The sequence below is a fragment of the Drosophila subobscura genome, chromosome J (assembly GCF_008121235.1).
Source record: "Drosophila subobscura isolate 14011-0131.10 chromosome J, UCBerk_Dsub_1.0, whole genome shotgun sequence".
In the NCBI taxonomy this organism is placed as follows: domain Eukaryota; kingdom Metazoa; phylum Arthropoda; class Insecta; order Diptera; family Drosophilidae; genus Drosophila; species Drosophila subobscura.
In genome coordinates this window covers 6,658,014-6,673,650 of record NC_048532.1, presented here as the reverse complement: position 1 = coordinate 6,673,650, position 15,637 = coordinate 6,658,014, and the positions used below count along the sequence as shown (strand labels likewise).

At 44.6% G+C, this 15,637-nt stretch overlaps 3 protein-coding genes across 4 annotated transcripts in view; 1 reads left to right on the top strand and 2 right to left on the bottom strand.

Annotated features, from left to right (window-relative positions):
- LOC117893849 (zwei Ig domain protein zig-8) overlaps window positions 1-12,438 on the top strand; it is a 41,027-nt gene extending 28,589 nt beyond the window's left edge. The window contains exons 3-8 of one of the 2 annotated variants that reach the window (XM_034800616.1): window positions 3,716-3,939; window positions 5,276-5,486; window positions 6,364-6,501; window positions 9,474-9,601; window positions 10,044-10,212; window positions 10,496-12,438. In XM_034800616.1, coding sequence (XP_034656507.1) covers window positions 3,716-3,939; window positions 5,276-5,486; window positions 6,364-6,501; window positions 9,474-9,601; window positions 10,044-10,212; window positions 10,496-10,830 — 1,205 coding nt within the window. In that variant the 3' untranslated portion in view covers window positions 10,831-12,438. The remainder of the gene's footprint in view (window positions 1-3,715; window positions 3,940-5,275; window positions 5,487-6,363; window positions 6,502-9,473; window positions 9,602-10,043; window positions 10,213-10,495) is intronic. The other variant, XM_034800617.1, reaches the window with a different exon arrangement.
- Window positions 7,096-7,951, bottom strand: LOC117893850 (antigen 5 like allergen Cul n 1). Its single transcript, XM_034800618.1, has 2 exons — window positions 7,802-7,951; window positions 7,096-7,746 (listed from the first exon to the last, which is right to left on the bottom strand). Exons 1-2 carry the CDS (start codon window positions 7,925-7,927, stop codon window positions 7,132-7,134), a joined length of 741 nt encoding a protein of 246 aa, XP_034656509.1. The 5' UTR covers window positions 7,928-7,951; the 3' UTR covers window positions 7,096-7,131.
- A 1,820-nt stretch (window positions 12,439-14,258) lies between the features above and the next one.
- LOC117893930 lies at window positions 14,259-15,342 on the bottom strand. Its single transcript, XM_034800713.1, has 2 exons — window positions 15,231-15,342; window positions 14,259-15,163 (listed from the first exon to the last, which is right to left on the bottom strand). The coding sequence occupies exon 2, from the start codon at window positions 15,151-15,153 to the stop codon at window positions 14,374-14,376; it is 780 nt and encodes a 259-aa protein (XP_034656604.1). The 5' UTR covers window positions 15,154-15,163; window positions 15,231-15,342; the 3' UTR covers window positions 14,259-14,373.
- Between the last annotated feature and the right edge of the window lie 295 nt (window positions 15,343-15,637).

The following is a 15,637-nucleotide window of genomic DNA, read 5'->3' as shown; positions in this document are numbered from 1 at the left end:
TTTCCTCGGAGGCTTTGAGGCAAAGTCTTACCCCGCTGCCACACCCAATCCCTATCCCTTCTCGGTAGTGCGCTGTAATCGTTATCGTAATCGTTATCGTTGCTTGTACCTGGGTCCCCAAGTCCGGTGGCTTCAATTGTTTTGCCGTTAGCAGGGAGCACTTGTCTGCGTCGGATGCCAAGGCTAATTTTGCGTAAAATGAGAGCAGAGCGGCAGCAACCGCAGCCCTCGAATCATTCATTATGACCGCAGTCAGGCGAGGGCCCACAGGACTCGTTGCATGTGCCATATGCAAATGAACAATGAGGAGAAGAGAGCGAGCGAGAGAGCCACTGGGAAGAGTCATAGAGGGGAGCCACTGGGAGGAGAGCCACTAAGGGTAGATCCACTGGGGGATTTCCACTGTAGTTCCGTGTCCTGTGGTGGCTCGGGGCCAGTGCACCCGCAAAGCGAATCAATCATAAATTGTCAACAGCTCCAATCCACTGGCCCCGGTGTAGTCCCGGTCGTATACGTGCCATTGCCAGGCATTTGTGGACTGTGTCCCCAAGGGAACACTAATTGATTTATTGCCCGGAATTAATTCTGTAACCGAACATTAATATTTATTGCACAAGTTTCGATTGTGACGCTGGGGGAAACTCCGGCCCCAAAGCAGCACCTTGACCTTTTGGCGGATCGTTGAATAATTCGAGTCTTTGGCACGGATTTACCTCAAGGGGGCTGCTGTGGATTTTTTGTGCGCCTTTAAATTGCTTCTATGAATAAGTGAGTTGTGCCCCGCAGACAGCAGCAAGCAGCGAGCCAGCAGAGGGCCAGCAGCAGCAGCAGCAGCAGCAGCAGCACAAAAGCCCTGGCTAACGAGTTCGTACAAACAATCTGCACATTGCTCGAAAGGGGATGAAGGGGAATGGTGGTGGGGCATGGTGGGGTTGTGGGATGCAGATCTTTCGTCAGGTATTTGCAGTTTTATAAAAGCAATACGCATATCGTATGAACGGCATGCCAATGCCAGAGCTCTGCTCTCCTCTGCTGGTATTTGCATTCACTTTTCCTGCAGTGCCTGTTGTTTGCAGTCCAACTGTGCGATGGAAACCCATCAAAGGCGGCAGCTCCCTTTAAGGTCTCTCTCGCCCTCTCTTTCTCTCTCTGGCCGCCACAAATTCTCGTTTGGCCAAGCGACATTTTGGCTGGGAAACGAAATTTGTTGAGCTTTCAGCAGCTCCTTGAAATGAGCATTGAGCACAGAGTCCAGAGCGAGAAAGAGCGACGATTGAAGTAATGCCATTATGCGAGTAGGTGGCCATTGAATGCATTTTCCTACGACCAAAAGTATCCTTCAACCACCCTCCATCTACCTCTTTCTCTCCCCCCGTGCTTGCTGCGGCTTGTGTGGCATGAATACTTTTGGCTTTCAGGTTTTGTGGCTCTGGAAATGCTGCAAATACTTATTTCAATTATAGCTAAAATTTCGTGGTTATTCCCAAAGAATTTATCCCTCCCACCCACATGAAATTGTGGCTTGTTTTTTTATTGGTTTTCGTACAGATTTTCTCTCTAGCGAAATTTCAGTTCAGATTTTTCTTCGCTTCTGAAATTTCTGTTGAATTTTCTAAGCTTGAGCTGGATTTTTCCTGTGTGTTTTCGTTGTTGTTTATACAGATTTTCTTTAGTTCTAAATTTCTGTTGAATTTTCTGAGCTGCAGCGGGTTTTTCCTGTGTGTTTTTATTGGTTTTAAACAGATTTTTTCTCACTCCCACTCTTCTTTCTCACCGCTAAAATTTCTGTTGAATTTTCTAAGCTGTGTTTTTCCCCTGTGATTTCATTTTTGCACACAATATTATTTCGGCTCCAAAAATCGTTGACTGCTAAAGCGGTACCCGCCCTCCGCCCTCCCCCTTTCCCCACCCACTCATTCATTTTGGTAAATGGCAAAGTTTTATGAACAGCGCCGTTTGGGAGTCAGTTTTAGGTTGTTGTTTTCGTTTTTGTTTTCCGTTTTCTGTTTTCTGTTTTGTTTTGTTGGTTGGATTCCTTTTAGGCGGAAATGAAATTTTTGCAGTTTTACAGTTTTGCAATTTTTGCTGTTTTACTGTTGTTGGGAAAGGGGTTTTGGAGGAGTCGTACACTGAGTTCGAGTGTGGGGCCATAAAAGCTTTCTGCCATTTCAGCTGACGATTGTGAAGTCATAGAAAGTCGCCGTCGTCGTCGCCGTCGCGTCGAGTAATTAGAAAATTAACCCCAACCAGCCGGCCATAAATGAAAATGTAACAACTGCCATTTGCCACGGGAAATGGGAACAACAGAAACAACTGAGGGAAACAACCGAACCAGCAGAGGCGGCACCAGCTCTGCCATTGCCACTCTGCCACTCCATATGCTGCACACTCGGCGACTCAGCCAGCCATGTGGCCGCTCGAGCAAACTCTTCGCTCCGCAGTGAAAAAAGGAGCACAAAAGGAAAAAATATATACAAATGAAATAATATAAGTGGGAAGATTTGTTAGAGATACAAACGACTGGCAGATGCTCTGCAAATGGTTGTTGAAAATAATAGAAACGAGGAGGAACGTGGCATCCGGTTATTTGTCAAATTTTACATTTCTCTTCATCTGTCATCTACATCAACAACACTGCTCACGCCAACACGCTGAAAAGGGCAGAGGCAGCGGCAGAGCATAAAACAGGAAAAATAATGATCCAATCGGATATAAAAAGAGGGCGTGAAAATAATATAACAGTGTGAATACAGAAGTTTGCAAAATTTGGTGGCTCTAGCTTTAATGGTCTCTGAGATCCAGGCGCTCAACAACAGACGGACAGACAGACATGGCTCAATCGGGCTATTGATGCTGATCAAGAATATATATACAAGACGTTTCCTTCTGGTTACATACAACCGTTATGAAAATAATAGAAATTATGGGAAAAATAACTATTTAAAGTCTTAAAATATAATTTTATTGCTCTGACTCACGATTATATTTTTAAGAGTTTGTATGGAAATTTCGCTGTAAAGTGTAGAAATGCTGCCACAGTGCAGACTGGCCACAAAACTCCGATCTAATATTGCACTCTTGTACTACATTGACCAGAATCTAATCAAAAACGAGGGTATACGACCGCTCAGCGACTCTAACAATGAAAAACATAAATAAAATAATATAACAGATGATCTTCCTTTGGTTAATGTTTGTGGATATTATGGGGGAAATACATATATAAAATAATCTGTCAAGGTAAACTCCTTCCTCTGACACTCGCTTATAATTATTTGTAATTTAATGAAAATTTCGATGCATAGCTTCACTTTCTACAGATTAATTTTGACACTTTTAAAGGCGCTGCCACAGTGAAAAAGACTGCCAGAAAGTTAGGGTAAAACTACCATTACCAAACTGACAAAAAGAAGAGCAACTCTCAGTCCAAGTGGTGCTGTCATCGCTTTAATTAAACTACACACGTGTCACGTGTTTAGGTGCAGTTCGTGGGCATTTTCATTTTTTTCTTCGGCCACACTTAAGCTCAGACAAAGTGCGAGTGAATGAGTGTAGGAGTGCGGTCCTTGTGGCGTCACCAGCAAGCAGGTGCTTTGCCACACTAGAGTCACACATTTCCAGTGGCTTTTGCCACCATATTTTTGCACACAGCACACCACAATTTATCACTACTCTAAGTTCCTCTTTCTCTCTCTCTCTCTCTCTCCCTTTGCAGGACTGGCCGTGTGCTACCAGCGGCAATCTGTGAGCAGCAGCAACAACAATCACAATCACAATAATGCCGAGTCAAAGCCCACACACATGCCACCATCGCATTATCCGCACGGCCACAAGTGGAACGAGCCTTACTTTGATCTGACCATGCCCCGAAACATCACATCGCTGGTGGGCAAGTCCGCCTATCTCGGCTGTCGTGTCAAGCATCTGGGCAACAAGACGGTGAGTAAGAGGGTCGCTCCTCTTCGTATATTAATAATAATCTTGATTTTTATTTACATTTAATAAACAAAGAGAAAGCGAAGGGGAAGCAGGGGGACGGTCTCTGGCTCTGGGCACAAGTGTCGCAAATATGCCACCAAATATCCACTTAGATGGTCGAGATAGTCATCTCGGACAGACTTTGCGTGGAGGATGCTTATTAAATTTGGTGCCAGTTTATTATGTAATACGTGACAACAGCAGACAGCAGATGCTGCCCCTCCCCTCCCATCTACTCGTTCCATGCTGAATGGCGTCACTTGATTCGCTTGCCCCAATTAAAGTCTCGTCTTTCAAGCAGGCCCCCAGGCGGCACTTTAAATCCCGCCCCAGACGGGCATTGCATTTCAGCAATTGAGCTCAAAAGTGGGGTCTATGCCTGCCTATATCCTGTTTCAATATGCCGCAGCGTCAGCCAGTGGACAGACACAATGCGGAAATACTTTCCACGCACTTGCCAAAAATGTTGCGCTCCCTGGGAAAGTTTGCAGGTGTTGGCAAGCCAAAAACGAAAACGAAAACGCAAAAGAGGAGCTGTGGCTGTGGCAACGTTGATTACGTTAAGCGATTTAGCTACAGTCATGACTGAGGCCGGGGTCATAGGTTTCCACATAGCCAAATCCGCTTCCGCAATCAGTAAACTACACACACAGAGTGTAAGGAGGGGAGGGAGCGCGGAGCTTTGGGTACTAAATTTATGGCCAGACTGGGCACAAAGTTTACTTTTGCTGCTGCCTGCCCTTTTTTTTGGCTGCCTTCTTTCTATTTTTTTTTTTTGTGTGCTGTTATTGCAGAATTAGATAGAGAGACAGACGGACCCACACACGGGGCAGTGGCACTGCACAGATGGATGCCACAAGGCAGCACACAGTTGGCTGACTCTGACGCAGTCTCTCTGCCAAACACCCAACTGTCTGTCGGTCTGTCTGTCTGTCTGTGGGGTGCGGTGTGTGTGCTATTGGTTAGACAGTTAGCCGCATAAACAAGGAGCCCAAAACGTGGGCTCTGCAACAGCAAAAGCAATCCAACTCGACTCAAAAATTGTAGCCGGCAGGGAGGCAGGGCAATGTCGACTGAATGTCGAAATGAAGTGGCTGCCAGCAGGGCCAGGGGAATGCTGCAAGGACCCTCAGTCACAGCCGAGTATCATTTTCCGGGTCTGTCATGCGTTTCGCACACTAATTTCCAGCTTGTATGAAAATGTCTGCATAAATTTTGTGGCAGAACAAATTATAAGCAAAAAACGACAACTTTTGGCACAATTTTAATTTGTTTCTTCTTCTCATCTTATTCTTAGGTCGCCTGGATACGACATCGAGATCTGCACATACTCACGGTGGGCACCTACACCTACACGACGGATCAGCGCTTTCAGACCTCCTATCATCGGGACATTGACGAGTGGACACTGCAGATCAAGTATGCCCAGCAGCGGGATGTTGGCATCTACGAGTGCCAGATATCGACACAGCCCGTGCGCAGTTACTCGGTCAACTTGAATATAGTGGGTGAGTAGTCTGCCATCCATCCATCCATCCATCCATCAAGGGGATGTGTATCCTTTTGGAGTGTGGCTTTCGGCCGCATGAGCCTTACAGCTTTTTGGGATATCTGCTGCATATTTCAGACAGCGCTGCGTAATATACGCGGCTACGTACAACAAGCCCTTGGCTGTGGCATGAGGTTGGGGCATGAGGTTGGGTTCTGGTCTGTGGGTTGTTTGGGGAATTTCACATATTTGCGAGTATCGCTTCGAGTTTATTTTTTCTTTTATTTTTTGCATATTCATGCAATTTGCAAGAGTGTAAATTATGCAGACTTGGCAATCGTCGAAAAATACACAGGATATATGTACAACAAAAACACAGGCCACACCCGCGTCGGAATTTTTGGAAATGCTTTCGGGTAGATGGATGGACTGAAGCGACGATCCAACTGGAGGCTTAACCCCAGCCACAAAAAGCAGAATTTGACAGGCATAAAGGTGGAACAATGTTTGAAAATGTTTTATGTTTCCCACTGCGGCAACATTTCTATTTTAATTTATATTGAAATTATTGGTTTGCAATTATTTTAAGCAACAAATAATGACAGAAATTAGATGGGAAATTGTTAGAGTTCTAAACGCGTTTGAATGAAATTAAAACCCACACAAAAGCCTACAATTATCGAACATCTAGCAATAATTATAATGGACAGCGGGCGGTGGGTTCTATTTCTATTTCCATTTCTGATTATTCTATTTTTACCCATTTTAGTTAATTAGTTTACCTTTTTTGTTATAATTTATTCACTGATTTTCTGATGCCTATTTTTACACCACCCACAATTTGGTTTATATTTTCTTTACTTTTTGTTTGTTTTTCGGTATATTTTTTGGGACAGATCTGATTGATGCGGAGACCAGCAGCATGATGCAGCAGTACTACAATGATGATGCCTTCTACATAGCCGCCGATCGGGTGTATCAATCTAGCGATGATGAATTCGCTGGCATGTTTGGACCCATCCAAACAGTAGCCGGTTTGTGCAAGAGATATTTATTCATAAGCGCTAACAAAGTCTAACCGCAAGCCAAGCTAACCGGAAGGAGACAGACACGGACACGGACACGGATGGAGAGATGAAGCGATAGACAGCACGGACACGGACAAAAAAGGAGCGAATGAGGGTGCTGCTTGAGGGCTGCCATGCATGCATATTATTTTTTAATATTTTACAACATTTTTTCGTGCTCAGAGTGAAAGTGATGCCAGCCAGCCAGCAGAATTGGTTAGGTGTGGGTGTATGAAAAGGGACGGGGGAAACTGGCAAAAAGGCGACTGTAGAATGGTTTGGGCAACCCGGGAACGATAGTCAAGTGCTGTTGGTGCGCGCCTTGAGCGTACATTTTTCTGGCTCATGACGAACAAATTGGTTTCCAACCCAACGCAGCTTTTACCAACTAACTTCTGCCAGCTACTGTTACTTTTCGCTCTTATTATTTTCCACCTTTTTCACAGTTTTTCTCGCAGTTTTTCCTCGCTCTGTTTTTTACATTTTCTGTTTTTCTTCCCACTATTTTGATTGCCCAAGTGGTTGGTTGGGCACATTTAATTATACTCAGAACGTTTGCAATATTTATTCTGGGCAGTACTCACCGACAGACATATTTTAGACATTTTTGGGCAACCTACGGCAGAGGTTGGCGTAGCGCTGGCTCCTGCCAGCTGTGCACTGACTCTCGCGGAAGTCGCCGCTGGTGTAGAGGTTCTGCTTGCGCAGGGCATCCACATCGTAGTAACAAATTAGCACGAAGCGAACATTCCAATTGTCGTAGTTTTGGCCAGCGGCACAGCCCATGTGGGTGGCGCGATCGTTTATGATGTGGCGTATGGCACGGGGCGCCGTTTCCGTGTGGATGCTCTGCAGTTGATAGACCTCGTGCAGCCAGCTTTCCGTGAGGAAGGTCACCTGGCGCATATTCGAGATTAGATGCAGGGCACGCGGCTGCAGGTCATCGCCGTAATTGACTGCGGGTTCTGGAAAGTCATCTGTGGCCACGCACACGTCGTTCAGTTCCCTCAGACAGCGCTTCAGATGATATTCCGCCACGAGGGCCAAGTAGATGTCCCACACCAGCTCGGGCATGTGCTGGGCCTTGGGCAGGCCGCCGATCTCCCCGCTTGCCACTCTCTGGCGGTAGGTGTTGTGCATAGCCAGAAAATACGTACGGTACATTTCCATGTTGACCAAACGGCGATCTCGCAGGCACTTCTGATCAAATTTCTGCAAAATAAAAGGAGATAAACTAAAGTTGCCGGCAGGGACACTAAATACTTACCATGCTGTTGTTGCAGCCCACATGAGGCATGCCCTGACAGGCCTTAACCTCACAAAAGTCGATGGCCAGACAACAGCTTAGCCAGAGGAGCCCGAAACTCAGTAAAACAAACGGCCCTTGCTGCATTTCTGTGTCGCACTGTTTTGTTATTGCTTAATACGAAAGCAACGGCAACAAGTGGGTTTTTGTTTAAAGAAACAGACTCCAGAAGTTTAAATAGCAAAAATTCGAATGTTTTGTGTTTTTTTTCTGTGTGAAACAACAAACGTACAGGCTGCTGAGCAGTGGTGACAGCACTTAGGGGAAAAAAAAGCCAAACTGGACCTTGAATAAACTAGAAATAGCCAGACAACTTTGAATTCAGGGTCTTGCATACAGACATTAGCGGGAATTGAAAAACGATAGTGAGAAAATAGCTAAACTGGCAGCACTGCTGCTGAGTGTCGAAATTGTAGAAAAGATTTTGTATGCAAAAATTGCGGTGAATTTCTGCCAGAGAGAGATTTCGAGAGAGCAAATCTAAGAACACAAAGTAAGGTTGCCACTAAGGTGACGCCTTCTGCACATCTGCGCTCTTTCGTCTGTTAGCATGCATGCGAATGTGCTCTCTTTGACAACCGAGAGAGCGAGTGGAAGACAAAATCGCAGAACATCACCCTATTAGAAACATCACTTGGCAAGAACATCATTTGTTTTCTCTGATAACCGTAATGAAATTATCCATCCCTCTCTAACACACATGCAATCACAGCGAATGTTGCTGTTGTATTTTGCAGCTGCAGAGAGTCCACGAAAAGAGAGCGCGTTGCGGGGTACAACAACACCAACTTGTATAATTTCATCATGCTTTGTGACTATCTGCAGCAGTTTTTCTGAGCACTAACATTTTATGACTGCCTACAAAAGCTCATAACTGTAACCCCGTTATGTGTACCAACGTACTATGTGTGTACATACATATGTATGTATGTACATATGTATGTATAGTCCGTTGATTGGCATTTAAATTTAAAAAGTCCCAACGGAGCAGCAGGACAAATGTTGAGCGAATGTTGAGCGATAAAGAGGAATCACAGAAAATGTATTGGTACACAGCACAGAATGGCTGAACCAGCCCAGCACAGCCCAGCCCAGATATTTCCCATTATCCTATCCTCCCACCCATGACGAGGGGACCCGGCCCGTAATCGATTATTTAACGTACTGACTTTGACTGGCAGAACATTTCCTACTCAACTATGGAAATACCCCATACAAAAACAACAACAACTGCGGCCCTGGGGGCTGCAGCTGGGACTGTGGCTGGAGCGGGGGCTGTTGCTGTTGCTATAACTGCAGCCTGGAGCGAGATGGGGCACTTGTCACTGGTCAAATGCAGCTCAAACACAGGCTGGGGCAATTTCTAGCACTGCCATGGAATGACACTGTCAGTTGGGGCTGTGTGACCATTTCGGAATTTCACAAATCGTCAGAGGCGTGAGAGAGCGAGCCAGAAAGGGAGAGCGAGAGCGAGAGCTGTGAACGGAGCTGATTAGGCAACGTAACCAACTGATTGGCAGAGCTCAAGTGGTAGGCAGGCCAATCCAAAGTGGGTGCAGGGACAGGGGCGGGGATCATGGGACATTAATCTATGGCATAACTGCAAAATGTTCGCTAATTTCAATGTTTCCAGTGCCAACGGCCACCATTTTGGGCGGACCCGATCTGTACGTGGACAAGGGCAGCACCATCAATCTCACATGCATCATCAAATTCAGCCCAGAGCCGCCGACGCATATCTTTTGGTATCACCAGGATAAGGTAAGTACACATCCCGCCACACACTCTTGAAATCAATTTAGAGGCCAAAAAGAAACCAATTTAATTTCCCACTTTTTGGTGCCAAATTATCTTGCAATAATTGAGTTTTGTGCGCAGTAAAAAGCGCAAGGGGGCCCGGAGGCCCAGCCCAGCCAATTGCTGTGGGGCGGGATAAACGTTTTTAACTTTTATGAGCTCCGGGGGGTCGGTTGGCGCCTCCTCAGGGGTGTGGCTGTGTGGCGCAGTGTCTGTCGGGTGGGGGTGCGAGTTTGTTCGCGTTTGTTTACGCAACGTATTTAATTTTGGCTTTTATGATTATGAGAAAACATGCTTTTGCATTTAGGTTATATAACCCCCGAGCCGCCCACACACCCACTTTGAAAATAACTTTTTCAACAAGGGAGAATTTTGTTTTAATATTCTTCTTCATCGCACCACGCAGGTGCTTAGCGAGGAGACTGGCGGCGGACGTTTGAAATTCAAGACCATCAAATCGGAGGAGACCAAATCCATTTTGCTCATTTACGACGCGGATCTGCTACACTCGGGAAAGTACTCGTGCTATCCATCCAACTCGGAGATAGCCAGCATACGCGTTCATGTCCTGCAGGGTAAGTATTCCCGTTTCCCGTTTCCGGTTTCCGCACTCTCGGAGCTTTAACTTTAGGGCCTTTAATATGATGCTGCAGCCTGATAATGTAAATTATTTATGCATGCGTTTGCTTGACCTCGATTTGTATGCATTAAAAGTTGCAGCTCCAGCTACGACGAAACTTTATGCAATTTATGAACTTGCCACAAAGGCGAGCCAGCACAGAGGCCTTTTGCGACTCCCACAAATTGTTGCCCATTCAAACTTAAATCTTCTTCTGTTTCTTCCTTTCTTTTTGACAGGCGAACGGCCGGAGGCGATGCAAACGAATGCGGCGCCGGCTGCTGTCGCTTTGGCCTGTTGGTCCTGCCACACGGCCCAGGCCACTCAGGCGGTCAAAGTAATTAGCACAATGGTCGCGGCATTTGTATTGTTGGAGGCATGCTCCTCGCTGCTGCTTCAGGGCGGTGCACCAGGTGGTGGTGGTGCTGCTGGAGCAGGCGGCGGTGGAGGTGGCGCACCCAGCCGAAGTCGTGCCAAGGAGAGAAACAGCCAGGAGCAGACCCTGGCCATGTCCCTGCCCATGCCCTGCGGCGGCTGTTGCCCTGTCAATAATGGCAGCAGGAATGCGCGGTGATAAATTAATGTCGCATCGCTGGAATTCCACCGCCAATGCAGCAGCCACTGCACCTAAACGAGGCAGAGCTGCAGCAGAAATGATTTATAGCAGCCACAGAGGGGGGAAAGAGAGAGGGGTAGGAGCAGCAGCCACAGTCAGTTCTCTTCAAAGTTGTTCTTCAGACTTGAGCTGCATGTAATACCTTTACAAGAAAGAAAAAAAACCGAAACTAATTATGCTAATGAGGAGACGAAGATGTTGCTGCTGCTGCTCCTGTGGCTTTCTCCTTGCTCCTGGCTCCTGCTAAGTTGTAAGTAAGAGTGTTTCTAATTAAGTGTGCCAGGATCTACAATACTTTGGGTATTAGGGTGTACATAAAACTGCCAGAACCCAGGGCAAATATAAAAATGGTTAGCAAGCATTTGGAAAACGAATCATCAGCGAGTCATTAGCGGAAGTAAACAACAAATATAATCATATTGATAGCTTCTAAAAAAAATACACACTACATAGTACATAAATACTATACATAGTGAGACATTTGCGTAGTTTGAAAAAGTTTACTCAAATTGTTGTAAATAATACAAAGGGAATACCCAACGCGTTACGCATTTGATTTGGGTTTTGGTTTGTGTTTTATTTTTCCCCCTGTATAGCGTAGTCCTTAAGCCCTGTACATAGTTAGGTTTATGTATCCATATGTAATGCCGGTGTAGCACATAATAACTACAATATATTTCAATGTGTGGACTTTGTCAAAGGGTTCCTAAACTACGTACATCTTTTTGGCAACATTTTTGTAAGCGAAAAAAACAGAAACAACAATTTTCCTCTTTGGAGCATTCTTTTTGACTGTTTATTTTTAATAATCTATTGGGGTACATCAAAATTGTATGAGAAATTCCTGCCAAAAAGTGCTGCTGGCTGCTTCACTTTGAAGTAGTTGGAAAGGAACCTCGAACCTGCCGAGGCTAACAATTTATTTAAGAGTTTTCCAACGGCCAAGGAAGAGCTGCTGGCAGGGACTACTTCGGTTAGTGCCAGTCATGTGGGAAGTTCCTGTGCCCGTTAACAATTCCTGTAAATGGGTTTCTTGCCCCAAACTCCAGCACAATTTAGAGCTTCTCTTCGAGCATGTCCGGTTGCATTCTTGAAGCCCCTTCTTGGCCGAACTGCCGACTCACTGCCGAGTACTTTTGTCGACAGAAATATTTGCATTTCCATTGCCATTTCCCGAGCGCTCTCTAAGTCGTGTGGGGCCACTGTCATTGCTCTCCAATGAGGAGAGAGAAACTCCTGGTTCGAATTTGTACGTTCAAAAATTGTAAATAAATATGCATATGAGAATAAACTATAAAATGTACTCAACTATTTATATGTGGTAGTTATGCATACAATATCTATGTACACAGATATATAGGTAAAATATATATATAAATATATTTAATAATGTAAACCGAAACGCATGCAAAATTAGTCGCGACATTGTAAATGAATGTTTAATGGGTAAAAACTTAATGTTGCAGAGAGAGAAAATATATTTAAACCATACCAAATAATTGCAAATTAAGCAAATAAAATTAATGTTTAAGCGTATAATTAGATCATAACAAAAACAGAGGCAGAAAACACTAAAAATAAAACAGAAAAGAAAAGAAAAATAAACAGAGAAAAATAAGAACAAATCAGTAAAAAATCGAAAACCCACAAAAAAAGAAAAACTCCGACAAACATAGAACAAAACTTTGTTGACCTTTTTTGTTGCAAACGAAAAAGTGGGCAAACGAACACATTAATAATGATTATGAAACTGTTTTTAATTTTTAAGCGGCGTGTTGCTACGCAACTTTGGAAAAAAAAGTGGCATTGAAAATTCAATAAAGTTGTGTGTTTTTTTCTTTGGTTATTACCATCCAATGATAAATATGAAATTTATTACAAAAGCATACACTCTCCTTTCGCTTTCTCTTTGATGTGAGTTTGGGTTTTTGGTGTGGGTTTTGGGGCAGAAGCTGGGGCCTACCCCCCCGCTGTGCTGTGAGGCCGGGAAAGATTTATGCAAATATTTTCCATTGCTATTCATGCATTTAGCCAGAGCATTTTAATGGTCCCACACACACAGACACACAGACAATGGAACGTGAGTGCCTGCGGGGGAGATTGCAAGTTTCGACTCTGCCATTCTCTCGTATTTTTCGGGAGGCATTTCCATTTTTCAGCCTAATAAAGCCGCAATGCAAACGGCAGGCAAGAAAAGTGTAAGCCAAGAAAAGGAAAAGCAACGTCAAGGAATGGGCATTAAGTGCCTGGCAGGATGGCTGTCGGGCAGGCCAGCACTAGGCCATGTGTGTGCTGCCACTAGGCTATCCTGTCGCAGGACTCTGTTTGGTAAGACATCAGAAGCCGTTAACATAAAAGTTTATTATATGACAAGTAAGTACATATATTTCGTTCGCTCTCTCTTGCATACATATGTCCTCTCTCTCTCTCTCTATCTGTTTCACTCTCTTTGTCTGTTGGCCAAGGCAAATAACGGCAATATCATGCCAAAAAAGTTTAATAGCGCACAACGCGTCAGTCCCATTCCTCTCACCTCCTGCTTGCCCCATCAAAGCGAATTGAGTGGAAAGTCGCATAAGGCACATGAGCCGGAAAGTTTTACTCCGCCCCCAACCCCACTCTCTGTTGTAGAGCCAAGGTATTATCAAGAGAGAATGATGATGATGATTGGACTACCCAACCCCATGCTGCGCTCCTTGCAAGATAAATTGACTCTGCATGCCACAGAAGATCTGCGGCGTCAATGGACGATCAATGGAGTGAGAGAATAAAAGAAAACATTTTAGTTTACATTTTTAAATACAAACATCTTAAAAACAAACAGAATTCACTTTGAATTAGGGAGATGTAATTTAAGTCATATTCATAAAAAAGAATATCAAATAAGCAAATTTGTAAAATAAATAGAAAAAGTATTTTCGACAATTATTTTATATTTATATCCAAATTTACATACTTTTGGTTATTGGTTGTTATATTTTTCACCCTTCACCGTTACTAGTTATCTTTATTTTAGGGAGTTCAGCCCATCTACTCATAATCATTAAGATCCCCTCAAAATTCCGTAAAAAAAATGGTCATCTTATAGATAATTTTCTAATCCTTTGTTAAGTGTCTTTAATATTTTTCAGATGGAAAAAATAAATAACTTAAATTTGAATTGCAAGAATACTTCGTTTTAAGTGAAAATATAACAAACGCAGTGCTTATTTCGCTCTGTGTAGGGGTCATGGAACCCTTAGAGCGAACCACTCTCTCAATTAATATCGGCAGACATATTTCGAATACCAGACACAACAATTTGCTGACCTGCAATTACTTTTCAGTCAATAAATAACCAAAGTCCAAGCCAAATTGTTGGGTAAATACAGTTTATTTTTGGCCTTCGCCGGAATTATATTTGCCTCCACTCAAATACATTATAATAAAGCAAAAACAAATCAAAATCAATAAAGAAGAGCCAGGAATAACTTTCTTTGTGGAAGGGTCTGCCAATTGGTCTCACATGACCAACTTGCGATTGCCATCCTCTGTGTCACATCCCGTGGTCTTGTACTTGTCCACCTCGGCCTGATACACTGACCAAAAGTCCGTGGGATCCACAGTCTTCTCTGTGGCATCCTTCGGTTTCGGCACCCGTCCGGTCTTCAGGATCTTGCCACCACGACGACGACCCACACAGAGGAGTGGCGGTGGTGCTGGCGCGCCCACTGCCGCTGCGATAATGTATGGAGCGGCGACATTAGTTTCCTCCCTTTGCATTTTCAAGAAAGTATCCAAGAAAGATCCATCGTTGGCGAAGCTGCAGCCGCTCGAAGGCGCCTTAGCTGGTGCAGGCACGTTGCTCTCCTTTGACATGGAGTCCCGCAGCTTCTGTAGCTTCTCCTGCGTCTCACGGTGAAAGCGCTCCTTGTCGAAGGGCTCATCAGTGTCTAGGTTGTAGTAGTCCCCCACCGCAGATCCATTCTTTGACTGCTCGTCCTTCTCCTGCCCGTTGCCTGAAGCTGGTGATTTTGAGCGGCGACTCCGTTTGCTGCGCGTGGAGGAGTCATGATAGCGAAGGTGACGTTCGCGATCCTTGGAACGATGCCTGGACTCACTCTCCCTATGGTAGCGTCGCTCGCTACGACGTTTGCGTTCATCTGATCGTTCTGTGGTTCTTCCCGAACAATCCAAAGTGGGGCTGCGTCTACGCTGCCAATTGAGTGGCTGAGATCCGCTTGTGTGCAGGAACTGCTCCTCACGCATTTCCTTCTTGTGTTCAGTATGGCGACGGGACATTTCGTACTAGCTGCAATGCGAAAAAGTTTGCGTTTGTCCACTGTTCCTCACTGTTTACTCCTCCGTTACATACTCACCAAATACCGCAAGTAACAGTTTTTAGTTCAATTGAAGAGCTGCAAATTTGTTTATTTTTTGCCGTTTGTTTTTGTTTTGAACAGTCAGAAAAAAGTATTTGACCCAGACTACTGGGTACCTGGAAAAAGTAGATCGTAAGTGGAGTCGCGAAGTCAGATAACAATTTTATCGTGAGGTAACAGTTTCATGTTAATTTAACAGCGAGCTAACAGCGAATGATGTGCACAGCTGGGCTCAGCCGCACACTTTCGCTTTCGTTCTCTACAGTTTGTTCCAGAGACATGTTACTTCAGCATTAAGCTAACAGCGAACGAAAACAAAAGGGACAAAAGGCCGCATGTTAACAGCGAAAGAAAAAGAGAATGAGATCTTCAGAGAGGAGAGTACAATAAGAGTACAAAATCTG

Bases quoted from the DNA above. Each gene is read 5' to 3' on its own strand.
- LOC117893930 (XM_034800713.1), bottom strand. From the start codon at position 15,153: ATGTCCCGTCGCCATACTGAACACAAGAAGGAAATGCGTGAGGAGCAG.
- LOC117893850 (XM_034800618.1), bottom strand. From the start codon at position 7,927: ATGCAGCAAGGGCCGTTTGTTTTACTGAGTTTCGGGCTCCTCTGGCTA. The intron at 7,747-7,801 runs GTAAGTATTTAG...TTTATTTTGCAG, and splicing joins TGGGCTGCAACAACAGCATG to AAATTTGATCAGAAGTGCCT.